This window comes from Hydra vulgaris, chromosome 14 (genome assembly GCF_038396675.1).
Source record: "Hydra vulgaris chromosome 14, alternate assembly HydraT2T_AEP".
NCBI lineage: Eukaryota > Metazoa > Cnidaria > Hydrozoa > Anthoathecata > Hydridae > Hydra > Hydra vulgaris.
The window spans coordinates 18,838,627-18,852,457 of record NC_088933.1 but is presented as its reverse complement, the minus strand read 5'-3'; the positions used below and the strand labels follow the sequence as shown (position 1 = coordinate 18,852,457).

Genomic DNA, 13,831 nt, shown 5'->3' with positions numbered 1-13,831 from the left:
ATTGTATGATTGTTAAAAACAGAAAGAAATATATATATATTTTTTTTGTTAATTTCATTTATTGTTTTTATTTGTCAAAAAGAAGGAAAAAGTAAAATAAATTGTGCAAATTTCAGAGAACTTTACATATAAAAATAACATCTGAGTATTATTTAATGTGGCTTAATTAAATCACTAAAAAATGAACTGATTAAATGGAAGTTTGTTGGTACATTGTAATTGGGGCTTGTTGGAACATTTGAGTTTTAAGAAACATTCTTCTACTGTTGCTCATAGATTATTTTTGTTATTTTATAATTATCCATACCGGCATGCTAAATTAGAGTATAAATCAAGGATCTTATTATTTAGCATATGTTTTCAGTCATTTAACTTTTTTGCTAGCGCGTCATTGACAGCAGCTTGTTTATTTCTAATTTTGATCACAAGCTGTTGCTTGCGGCTTTTTAATAATTATTGAATTATTAAAAAAATAAAGTTTCTTTTCATTTTATTTCTAAATTTAACATTAGGACTCCCCACAAAAAATTTTTAAAGAATTTTAAAGCGTTAGGCCAGTATTGGACGTTTAAAGCACTAGGCCAGTATTGGACTTTTCAACACCACAAGTATTGAAAAAATTGGCCCAAAAAAGGAAAGGACTTTTATCTTAACAGATGTACCAGAAAAAGAAAAATTTGCCTGAAACAAAGTAAATAAGTGTCATGCCCAACTTATTATTAAAATTATTTTATTCATATCACCTCCTCTGACTTTTTTTATTTTTTAAACAATATCACTTCCAATAAGACTGGAAGTAGCCATTATTTTAGTTAATTAAAAGCTATGAAGGGCATTAAAGTATTAGAAACTGGTTGGCAAAAGACTAAAAAACTGTAAATTCTATGAGTTAGAAAAACATGAAGATAAGAGAGAATTAAAAAGCACCAATAATTGTGGAAACTAAAGTTTCTTGAAAATAAAAAAAACAATTACAAAAAAAAAAAGGATAACAATGTTAAATGATGAGTTGTATGTGAATGGTGTTGATGGAACAAGCAATGAGCCTTCAACAACAATCATAAGAGTATTTGTAGAAAACCAAACTAAATATATTTTGAAATAAGGTTGCAACATTTCAAGGAATTTTACAAATAGTAAAAGTACAAATATAAAGTAAATATCTAAGTAATATATCATATAAATAATAGGGTGGTCCTTAAAAGACCTTAAAATTTTAAGTTTTAAAAAGTTGTTGTCTGACCCCTTTATTTAGTTCCAATACATACAAAAAAAATTCAGGCAAAAAATGAGCTCCATTGAACAATATTTAAGCGTAGCTTAAACCAAAAACAGCATATTTTTTTGGTTTCAAAAAGCAAACAGCAAAAAAATGAAAATCTGAACTACTATAACTAAAAGACTTTTTAAAAGAAACCATTAAAAAACACTAGAATAGTTGACACATTTAAAATGAATTAATTTTGAAGTAAAATGGATTTCTTTACATTAGGAAAGTTTGCCCGGTTTTCTTCAATAACTTGAACAACATACTGCAGCTGTTCTTAGCTCTTGAATTGACTAGGCTTTGCTGCATCCTGGATCAGGGCAACTCCTCTTTCTGCATGGTCATTGGTTACTGCTTGGGATTTCATAATTGTCTCTGCAGCCTTAAAATCTTGGCTGTTCCATGTTTCCAGATCTTCACCTAAAAGTGCATCTGGCATGCCAAAAGTAGCAAATATTTTCCTACTTTTCTTGGAAACAAAATCAAAAAGAGTTTGTTGTTGTACCCTAGCCAAATCCACCTGGACACATTTTAAGGGTTCCTCTTCTCCTTCTTTCTCTGAGGATCCTTTAACAAGTTGACGCTTTGTGTTGAAATCTATCTCAGGATTAAAGAGGCAAAAGAGAATCAAATCCTCCAATAGATACCAAAGGTGTATCACAAGCATTCATGATGTCACTGTTCTGATTTCCCGATCGGGGTAGTCATGAAGTAGTTGAAGTTGCAAATCGTTCCTGGCTGCTTTTGAAGCCAGAGGTACCAAAAACCAAAACTTTATATAAACTTTAGCCAGGAACATATTCATGTGTTGGAGACCCCAAGACTCTCGCAATGTTAGCTTGAATTAACTTCAAAAAATCCAATCTTTGATGCTGTAGATGACTTTTGCCATCTAGCAAGCTTGATGCATTGGACCAGGTCAGAATCAGCATCAGATTGAGCATTTCACATTAGTCATCTCGTGGCTGATGATCTTTTAGCTGCTGTTCACAGAAAAGTATAATTTCATCTTTGACATCATAGAGTTCAGCTCAAGTGACACCGTCTGAGAAGGCATCTTACTAACTGTCTTTATCATGGATGGCCACTGTGCTTGAAAGCGTTTGAAGATGAGAATTTCCAGAGCTTTACTTAATCCCATACACACACCAAAAGCAGCAGCCTATACGAGTTCCAGGATGTGATGGTGACAACCAAAGTGGAGTAGAAGCCACCCCAGTAGCTGTTCAAGAAGGACGCAAGCACCAGAAAATCAACCAGTGTTGGAGCTGGTTGTATTGAATCACATTATACAGACTCTTCCAGTTCCCATTTTCGTGAGGCATTATGTGCCGCTTGTGCTTCTGATTGACCAGTACCTACAAAATAAAGATCCCTACCAAATTACATATTATATAATATGTAAAAACATGTTTATTTGTTAGTACCAAAAACTTTTGGAATATCCAAAAGCTTTGTACACTCCATTGTTGTGACAAGAATTGGCAACCTGTAGACCTCCATCGTTCTAGTCAGATCAATCATCAGTTTGCCATCCTAGTGCACTGTAAGAGCCTTGTTAGGCTTGAAATCTTTAATTTTTCTGGAGGTGGCTTCCTGTCTGTGTTTATGACAATTGAAATGGATGATTAATCTCTTCAGAGCAAAAAATTCAGCATCATGTCCTAGAGCCCCTTAAGTCTGGAATACAAACATTATGACAGCCCAGTTGCTCAGTCTATTTCGATTGAGCATTGCTGCTAGTTGTGGTGATAGTAAGATTTGGCATCCTTATTTCTTTGGTGGTGGAGTAATGTCCTATATGTAGCTAGAAATAGATCCTGATCTTCTGTTTCACTCTGCCTTTTGTCTGATTTAGCATTGCTGCTGCTATCCAACAATACCTTTTCTAGCAAAGAATTTTTCTCAAATTCAGATTGATGCGTTCTTTTTTTAACGTTCTCATTTTCCTCGATCTGCTTCTGTTGTTGCTGCAACAACACCTGGTCTTCTCCTAACATGCAACCAGGTTTTCTTTTCTTTCGCAGAGATTCCAGGAAAAACTTCTCTTCTTCATTTATAATAGGCCACATGGCTTCAGAATGTGCAATGTCAAACAATTTCTTAATTGTGGCTGAAAATGCAGTTTCATTTACTTGTTGTGTTTTGGTCTCGCGGCTCTTGTTATTTTTAAGGCCCCTCCACTCATAGAATAATTGCTTGAAACCAAAAATTTTCCACTCTCTCAATAGTGTGGGTTGCTGCTTTTTGGACATCTTCTTTCAGAACATTGCGCAGATGAAGAAAATGCGCAAGAACTTGCTTCCCAGATGGCATTTTGCTACCTTAGATCCCCTCTGTAGGGCTAAAGAGATAAACTTGAGAACATAAAGGCATCTTAATTTAATGAAAATTTATCTTAAAATTAGATATTTGTTATTATTGATAATTTAATAATTGTTAATTTTTGAGGTATGTTGTGTATGATAAATTCTGTCAGGTATTTGAACGCCCCTGCCCAACAGAGCTCATCCCATGTACTTGGGGTTAAATAGGGTAACGGTTTTCTCAAAACAAGGTTTCCAAGCAGGTATCAGGCAGGTATTGTTTCAATTATTTCCCCTTAAAAGAGTTTTAAACCTGGTTACCCGATTTGTATTTTGAAAAAATGTCATAAGATTAAGTAGTAGTTGTAGTTAATAAAAACAAAATAAATTATTACATTTTAGCTCATTCTTAGTTTTTATATTTTATTACAACAGTGCACAAAATGCAATAAAAACTTTTTACATTTTACACAACATGCAAAACTACAAATTCCTAATTTATAAAATACATTTTACATATTCACCTTTTAATGATGTTCTGAGATATGTGAATTCTTCGCTAGTTTTAAAATACAAAAAAATTGTTATTGTTAAAATATTGATCAAAACACTAGCAGTAGATACAAGATGGCTGCACTTGTACAAGATTTTTGCAAGATGCAGAACTTGTACAAGATTTTTAAGATTTTTGCTAACAATAATTTATATAATTTATAACAAAATATTTCAACAGCTCATTTATCTATACATTTATTAAAAAATTGTAACTATATTTACTATTAGTATTATTATTATATTATACTCAACTATGTATAATACTTACTAACAAAAAATATTTATTTTTAGTCATTAGTTGAGATCTGTTTATTTACATATATTAATTTTATTTATAGTTAGTTTCAAATGGCTTCATTTTGCAAAAATAACTGAACATTTTGTCACTTTTGGGTTCTTACGCAAAAGTCTTATATCCCGAAATTTGTAAAAAACTAAATTTTGTTGAGCCATCTGAAAATATTGATCAATCCTGCTCACACTTAGCCTGAACTATTTTTATATTAGGACATAGCTAGGGGTTCAGACAATGAAATTTTCACACTTCAAAAATAAGGACCACCCTAATAAATATTAAATATGATGAAAATAATAATAACAGCATTATTAACAACAACAACAGCAACAACAAAAACAACAGCAATAATAGTAACAATAATAATTATAAGAATAGTATAATACAACAGCAAAAATAATAATAATAATAACAGTAATAATAATAACAATAATAATATTAAAAATAATGTTAATAGTAGTGATAAAAGTACATTTAAAGTTGTTTAAGTAAGTTAAAAGTAATAATACTAATATTATTAACAATGGAAAGAAACAATAATGACAAAAAATGTGATTATAGAAATACAAAATGCATTTTTTTTATTAAGAAGTCAATAAAAATGGTTTTAAAGGTTGAAGTTGAATGGAAAGCTTTATTAGTTCATAAAGGAGGTTGTTCCAAGTGGTAATTCTTTGATATTTTATAGATTTATATACAAAATTATTAGAGCAGTGTGCTGAGATTTTAACTACTATTGTATCAAAGATGATGTTGAGTGTTTGCACTTTTGGCAAAGAAGTTTATGAAAGTTAAAGAGATGAAACCTGCCTTTTCTAATTATTAAACTAGACCTTAAAATATAACTAAAGCATAAAAACTACTGAAAATAATTATTTAAAAAAAAAAATTTATTAAAGGAAAAAAAAAACAAATTAAATTCAAACTATAATCAAATTGCAAAAGCTTTTCATTAAATGAAATATAATTTATACATATTCAAAAACTCAACATTCTAATTAAAAAATAAATTACTTTTTTTTAAACTGGGGTAAATAGTCGTGTCGTCAACAAATAGCCACAGAGGTAAGATATCTGCAAGATCATTAATATAGAAGAGAAACAACACAGAGAGGTGCAAATTAAAAAAAGCTTCAACACTATAGCTAGAAATGATTCATGTATTTTAAAATTTCTGAGATACACCATATAAAGCTTACAATGAAGACCAAAGAAGATTTTATAGAAAATCTTTAACATGTCAAGAGCAATAGTGCTTGTCTCATTGATTCAATCTAATGGAAATTAGAACACTTTTATTATAATGATAGCAGTAGTACAAGAGAACCAAATCCCCTAATGAGGGTACAGCTCTAAAACTCAGTTTTATGGTTCTGAGGCCGGCTGGTAGCCAGGTTTCCCGAAATCTGTGGTAGCTCTCAGAGAGGCTGATTCCATCAACAGCTGAATAATATCAAAGTATTAACAGTGTCATGTTGCGCATGGATGGTGTCCCTGTTTGTACTTTTGGTATGCATTGCCGAGGCCTCGTTCGAGGCCTTTTGTTACAGCCTAGGGTTTATTAATAGTAATGAGGCAATTGGTTGGGCTATTAAATAGTGGACTGAGTACTGTCTATGCTTTGAGTCAAGTTCTTTAACAAATTTAAAAATGAATAAAGTACCAAAAACTAAAAAACACAAAAAACCATTGTCATCTCCATGTTCTCTAAACCATTCACTAATATTCGTGGTCTTCAAAGTAACTTTTCTTCTGTTGAGTCTTATCTCTTGCAAAGTTCACCAGACCTACTTGCTCTTTGTGAGACTAATTTGAGTTCAGCTGTCTCATCTTGTGATCTTAGTGTTGATGGTTATCTTCCTTTAATTCGTAAAGATTCCAATAGTCACATGCTTGGCCTGGGCATTTACATTTGTAAGAAATCACCCATTTGTCAGGAAACTAGGTTTGAATCCACAGACTATTCTTTTATGTGCTTTCGTTTAGCACCACTTCACTCTATCACTTTTTTTCTTTGTTCTATATCGCTCTCATTCATCTCAAGACTGTACTCTTTTTGATGTTATTTCTGATTAAATTGACCAAGCCCCCTCTCTTTATCCATCAGCCAATATTGTTGTTGTTGGTGACTTTAATGGTCATCACACTGAATGGCTTGGCTCTAGTGTCAGTGACTCTGCTGCCGTTAAGGCCCTCAACTTTTGCAATTTTTTCAATCTCTAACTCAAATAGTCAATTTTCCAAATCACTTTTCAGACAACCCGAATCATTTACCTTCTCTACTCAACTAATGTCTTGTTTCTGATCTTAGTCAGTGTTTCTCCACATTCACCCTTGGGTGCTTCTGATCACAGTTTGATCTCTCTAAAACTATTATTCTGATCACAGTTTGATCTCTCTAAAACTATTATCTCATTCTTCTTCATCAACTGAATCCCCCTACCATCATACCTCTTACAACTACCTTAAGGCTGACTGGGACTCTTTCCGTGATTTTCTTTGTGATGGCCTTTGGGTAGAAATCTTTCATCCTCCTGTTGATAAATGTACTTCTTATATAACTTTGTGGATTCAGGCTAGCATGGAATCTTTTATTCCCTCTCAACGATTCCAGGTCAAGCCTCATTTTTCTCCATGGTTTTCCTCACATTGTGCTGCTGCAATTTCTAATTGAAACCATTACTTCCATATCTATCAGCAAAACTATTCTCCAGAAAACAGATGTCTGTTTATTACTGCTAGAAACCATATTAAAAAGGTTTTGTCTAACACCAAAGCCCGATATTCTCAGGTCATAAAACCTCGTATTTCATCACAAAAATTAGGCTCTCGTGACTGGAGAATCTTTAATAGTATTAATAATAAGGGCAAATCTGTAACTCCACCTCTCTTATATAGTTCAGACTTTGTCACCTGACCTAAAGATAAAGCTGCATTGTTTGCTAAGAACTTTTCATCAATATCATCTCTTGATTCCACTAGTTGCGTAATACCCGATATTGCTGTCAAACAGGTTGATCCATTGCTTTATATTCGTATCACTCCAGCTTCTGTATCTAAAGTGATTTCCTGCTTAGACTCTTCTACAGCTTGTGGCTCGGACAGCATACCTGTTACTACTCCAGATTCTATTCTCTATCTCTATAAATCTCAAATCCGGCCTTATATGGAATGCTGTTGCCGTATCTGGGGCAGATCTTCTAATAATGCCCTTTCTCTTTTAGACAAAATGCAAAAGCGCATTGTAAACATAGTTGGACCTGCTCTTGCAGCCAACCTCCAACCATTATCACATCGTTGTAATGTTGCTTATCTTTCTTTTTTCTACAATTACTATAATGGGCACTGCTCTAAAGAACTAATGTCTCTTGTGTCATCTATTAAAATTCATTCAATCAAGTCTCATATTTTTACTGTGACTGTTCCTAAATGCTCCAAAAACTCTTATCCCTCTAGTTCTTTTCCTCAAATATCAGTTCTTTTGAATTCGCTTCCTTCATCTTGCTTACCTGATTCATATAATTTTCAATCCTTTAAGTTGTCTGTCAATTGTTATCTTGCTCTACAACCTTCATCTTTTCTCTTCCAGTAACTTCCAACTCTAATTAGTGGTTACTTGCAGCCTTGTTGGAAGTGAAGATGTATACAAAAGAAAAATTCCTTGCAATAATAAAAAGACATTTCTTAGTCAGAAACTTAGTTCTTAGTACTTTTTGTGGAAAATATAAATGAAATGAATGAAAACAATGAAAAGATTGAATGAATGAATTAGAATTAGCAGCTGCACAAGAAGAAAACCATGGAGTAGAGTTTGACAAAGAAAAAACAAAGAGAAGAAATTAAAGTTTCCATGGCTATTATCAAGATTATAAAGGAGCTGCAATTTACTTTAAAGTGACAAAAAAAATTGGCCCGCAAAAAAATATCACAGGAATTCCAGTCAGCCTAACGGCAATAGTAAGCAGTGGAAAAATCTGATAAACAAGAAGTAGAAGAGAGTTTTGGTGAGACAATAGCTTAATCTTAAACACCTAAAGGAGAACAAAGATAAACTGAACACAAGGGTCAGAGACAAGACAATCAAGCTAGGGTCAGAGACAAGACAATCAAGCTAGAGTCAGAGACAATCGAAGAAACAAATCAAATAGTAAGAGTAATTGTCAAGAAAACATAAAGTTAACTATCAGAGTAAGATATCAAGAATAAAAAAAAATTAAGCTCTAATGCCAAAAATGGTAATAAAGCCATGCCAATCAGTAAGCATCAAAGCCATCAATAATAATAATATTGACTGAAAAAGAAAATTTATCTAAAAAAAAGGCCAAGTCAATTTGATCTCAAAACAGCATCAAAAGAATTGGATTAAGGAAAATAATAAAGAATAAAAAGAAAAGTGATTGAGTGACAAAAAATAAGTATATAAAATAGTAATAATCAGTGGATTCTGATTTCATGGTAAAAAGGTAAATCCATACATTAGTAGATGCTTAGGCCAAGTATGTAACCATTTTGAGTCACACTCAGACCCCATACTGTTTGACTGATACAGGTGCACTAACTGATACTAATGCACCTTGACTGAAAGTCCAGTAAGTCAAAAAATGCAACATTATTAAAGGAAAATTATGATGAAATAAAATTGTCACTTTTTTGTTAGCTGTATATTATATATTACTGTTGTAGAACCTAACTTTGCTAAACATAAACTTTATAGTTAGAGCACACATTATTTTATTGTTGAACATTATATACATTAAGATATATCTTTACAACTAGTGCTTCAATTATAGGTAACTAAAACAAACTAACATAGCAGGTAACTTGACACTTGCTCCATTACAGCAGATAACTGCACTTGCTCTTGTTCCATCACATCAGATAAATGCACATGCTCTTGAAACCGCTAGCAAATATTTTTAAAATGAATGTTATTAAAAGAATAAATGGTAGCATTTGCAAGAGGTTGTGGTAATATTTGTTGTGAAGAACTCCATGCAAAAATGCAAAAAGGAAATGAAAAAACGTATTAGCTATCAGAGCCATTTGAAAGATATGAAAGTTAAATATTTTTACCGGGCTGCACAATCAAGATGCGCTAGGTAAACAGCAGAGGAAATTAGGAGAGGAAGAAAAACTTTAATAAAAGGTATTAACTAAATTGTTGGTACAACACTGAAAATTAAAAAACCAAATTTAAAATGGTCACAAGAGTAAGTAGGTGATTAAAAAATTGTGATTCAAAATCACAAAGAGAAAATAGATGATTTTTGCAAGAGGTAAGATTCAATGGTGATTAGTTACTTTAAAGACCACACATATTTGCAAAAGATACATTGAAACATTTTGGTGATGATGGGTTTTTTTGTTTAATATTTTAATTAATAGTTAACTTATAGATACTGCATGACCCTAAGCAATACTGGAACAAACTACAGGAACAAATAACTGCAACAAATGATTAGATAAATTAATGGAACTGAATCAAACTACTGAACATATTACTAGAACAAATACCATTGCAGTAAAGGAGGTTGCTCTTTTCCAAATTTTTTTTAAATCGTTGTTTTAAAGATGATAAGATGCCCCAGACTAAACAAGGCTATTGAGGCTCGTTTTGTTGGATTCTACATATGTAAAATGTAAATAAGATAAATGTAAATGTTTTTACTGAGCATTTAAAAACAAGTGGACAAAGAAAGGGTCTAAATTAAGGAGGTCTAAGGTTTAATAATCCAGGATTAAAATAAAGAATGAAGCCCCAGACTCTTAATTTAGGCCTCAATTATTAGAAGTATTTTATCATATTACAATAAAACAGTTGTTTGTAAAAGTTTACAAAATATATTATTTATGAAAGATTACTAAAAAATGTTAAAAACCTTTACTAAGTCGAAATGATCCCAAAAATACAGGATCTGCTTCTTTGTTGAATGATGATATTGGAAATGTACTAAAAAAGAGAAAACTCTAAGAAAAAACATTTTCTTATAAAATTACTTCAAAAATTTGTATCTTTAACAAATACATTTATTAAACATAAATCTTGCAGAAACCCATATTAGAACTTAAACAGAACTTAAAAAACATTTAATTTTAAAATTTTTTTTAATATATGTTTTATAATACCACATTTTCTAAAATTTTAGAATATATATTAGAAAAGATATAATATTCTATATTTTTAAGGATATATTTTAACAATATTTTGGTATATTTTTAACGATACATTTTCTGCAATAAATTCTAGGACATTTTAAAAGATTAACTTTTAAATCTTTTAAAGATTGTTTTTAAGGTTTTTTAAAATAATATTTAAAATTATTATTAATTTTCTATAATATTTATTAAAAGGTTTTGCATTTTCTTGAATCAGATTCCACTTCATCTGCTGATGAACTGAAACATTCAGCGCATAGAACTTTAATGCACCAGGCAAGATCTTTTTTTTTGGAAAGTGTTTGTGAACCAACTATTTCCTTCTGCTTGTTTTTAAAAATTTTGTTTCTCTCTTGCAAAAAAAAAAAAAATTATGTGTTTATATATATGGACACAGTGGTGTGAAAAATATTAGAATTGTATATTTAAAAAGCATAAAACAATGGTTTTGTGTAAAATAATTTGAAAATTCTTTATATTGTTTAAATCAAACACATTGATGCACCTTTAAATTTTTTTTTTTTGTTATTCACCTCCTCAAGGCTGAGAAGGCCACTACAGATGAGGAGGCTACTTAATAGTGGTTATAACCCTCTCTCAACTCTATAACTCCAAAACACAAACCTTGACGAACAATACCGCTGCGCGGAGAAACAAGTTGAGCGCGGCACTACCAGGGACGTGATGGGGATCGAACTCGGTTTTTTTAAATTTAAAAATTTTTTTAAATTTAAAAAACTTTTTAATATGTTTTAGAACGCAATCTTTAAGTGAACTATTTTTAAATTTTAGTCACATTTCCTAGATTTTAAGGTGATTTTAAATACTTTTTTCATACATTAACTAAAGCAAAAACCAATTTATTTAGGCTGTCTGAATATTGACTATTTTCATATTTTAAACTAAATTCATATCTGAATAGGTCATGGAAGATTACAGAAATTTTCATCATGGCTATCAATGATTAGCCCATTTGGCTTTTTGATTATTCAACAAATAATCAAAATATTTGCTTACTCCCAAAAAAACAATAGTCTGAAAATACAGAAATGATTAAGCTTCCTGGTGGCTATCTAGCAACCACTATGTACACCAAGTATTTTTAATGTTCCTTTTTCTTGTTTACCAATACCAAAGTGAGTTCTTTGCCAATCTAAGCTTGAGGATCAGCAGTCTAATTATTTTATTATAAAAGATAAAATGAATTCGCTTTCTGAATTCCCTGACATTGAATTACACAAAAAATATAAAAACATTGTAATAACTCGGCAAAAAGGTAAATTCATTTTTAAGTCAAAGCATTTTAAAGAGAGGTTTATGAAAATAACTGTTTAGAATAAGTTTACATTGCCTTCACCAACTTTGTTCAACTTTGTGATTTTTTAGTACTTTGAAGTAAATGAAAGCTGCATTTAATTTCTGCCACAATCATTGATCTTGTATTAAAAAAAACATTAAAAAAGTAAAGAAAATTCATCAGAAAAATTAGTTTTTGAGGTATAAATCAGACCAACTGTTGCTTATTTATTATTGCTTATTCAGGTGGAGTTTTAAATGGGATGGTAAAAAATGATCCATAATCTAAAGCATCTTATATGCTATGTGTCATGATGATGGGCCTAGTTTAATGGTTTCTATTACCTCTGTTTACAAACTAACATTAATGTATCAAACCAACATCAAGGTCTCTTTTGTTTGATACATTTTCTTTAAATGTTTATGCAACAACTGGATTTCTTCAAAGTGTCAAATGTTATCTTTTGAATATAAAACCATTGGTTCACCCATCGTTGGTTCACCCATCATTGGTTTCTTTTCTGATGTCAAAAATCAATATCAATATGAAAAAGATAACATTTTGAAATGATTTCTTACATCCCATGTTGCTGTTTACCTTTCAAGACTTAAAGCTCCAACTTGGCAGTGGGCAGATCAAAAAAGCATTCCTTTTGCAGTTCCTTGCATGTTAGAAGAACCAAAAAACGACACTATTAACTGTTACTTTTGTATAGTGATATACTAAAATTATAAGATATACTAAAATTAGGGATAGATTGAAGCTAACATAATTTGTTATGTGATTCCATCATTAATTTTACAAGTCCCATATAACCATGAGTTACTGATTCCCATTCCATCAACCTCATGTGAATAAATGGATAAACAGAACTTATTGGATTTAATGCGGAAGATCTCAAAATACAGAAAAAAGTACCAATCTTATGTCAAACATGGCTTATGCTATTATATAGCTTATGTTTTTGCCAAGATGTTGATGGCATTTTTGCAGATTCTTGCATGTGCCTATGCATGTGATTGGATTCTTGCATCTGCATAGAGCATGGTGATTGTTTGACAGTTCTAATATAAATGTATTCTTTCACATAATGAAAACCAACATCTATACCTGTGGTTACTTGATGCATTTGAAGAAAGATTACAACAACATTAATTTTTTTCTCCAGGTATATTACAGATAAAATAAACTACAACAAATATCAATAAGATGTATACGGATACTTAAAGATGATTGGTTTGCTTCTTGGCCAATAAGTGGGTTCACTAAATTTGGGACAAAAAGCATCAAATTAACACTACTTTACTCAAGAACGACCTGCACGCAAGGAGCTAACTGCTAATAAATACAATTGTGACAGCTTGATTTGGCAGAGAGGGTTCTGCTATCAACCTTGCATATCAAGCTCGGACATGGCAAACAATTTGTTAAGGCACTGGATTTGCAGTCACCAGCTTTCCAGTACATATATGTTCTATCTACCCTAAGGTATTGAATGCAAAACTAAAAAACAGCGTTGACTCAAATCAGCATAAGAGAAAATCTTAGTCCATGATTTTTTAGACAATTAATGGTAACTACAGTAACAATTGAATAATTATCATAGCTGATGTGTTATTGTTACTTATAACTTAACTTTTTGAGAGTTGTTTACAAATAGGTTCAGTTAATTACAAATATGTTCAGTTAATATTATAAATTTCAAAATTGTACTTTTTTTGACAATTGTATGTGAACAGTTGACAGTGCACAGAAAGGGACTTTATATTTGTATTTAGCAACCTCGATTTCATATAAAACTGATGAAAAAATGCATATAACTGTGACTTTCATAAAAAATTTTTTGCATAAATAATCTAATTTTAAAAATCATTCTAAAAGTAATATATTATATAAACTATTACAAAAAAATACGGAAACAGCGGAAACAAAACACACCTCATTCCATATACATA

At 31.2% G+C, this 13,831-nt stretch overlaps 1 protein-coding gene across 2 annotated transcripts in view; it reads right to left on the bottom strand.

Moving 5' to 3' along the window:
• LOC100212187 (transmembrane protein 43) overlaps positions 1-13,831 on the bottom strand; it is a 66,001-nt gene that overhangs the window by 20,981 nt on the left and 31,189 nt on the right. For both annotated transcript variants that reach the window (XM_065818273.1, XM_065818274.1), the window contains exon 7: positions 10,303-10,373. In XM_065818273.1, the coding sequence (XP_065674345.1) occupies positions 10,303-10,373 (71 nt within the window). The remainder of the gene's footprint in view (positions 1-10,302; positions 10,374-13,831) is intronic.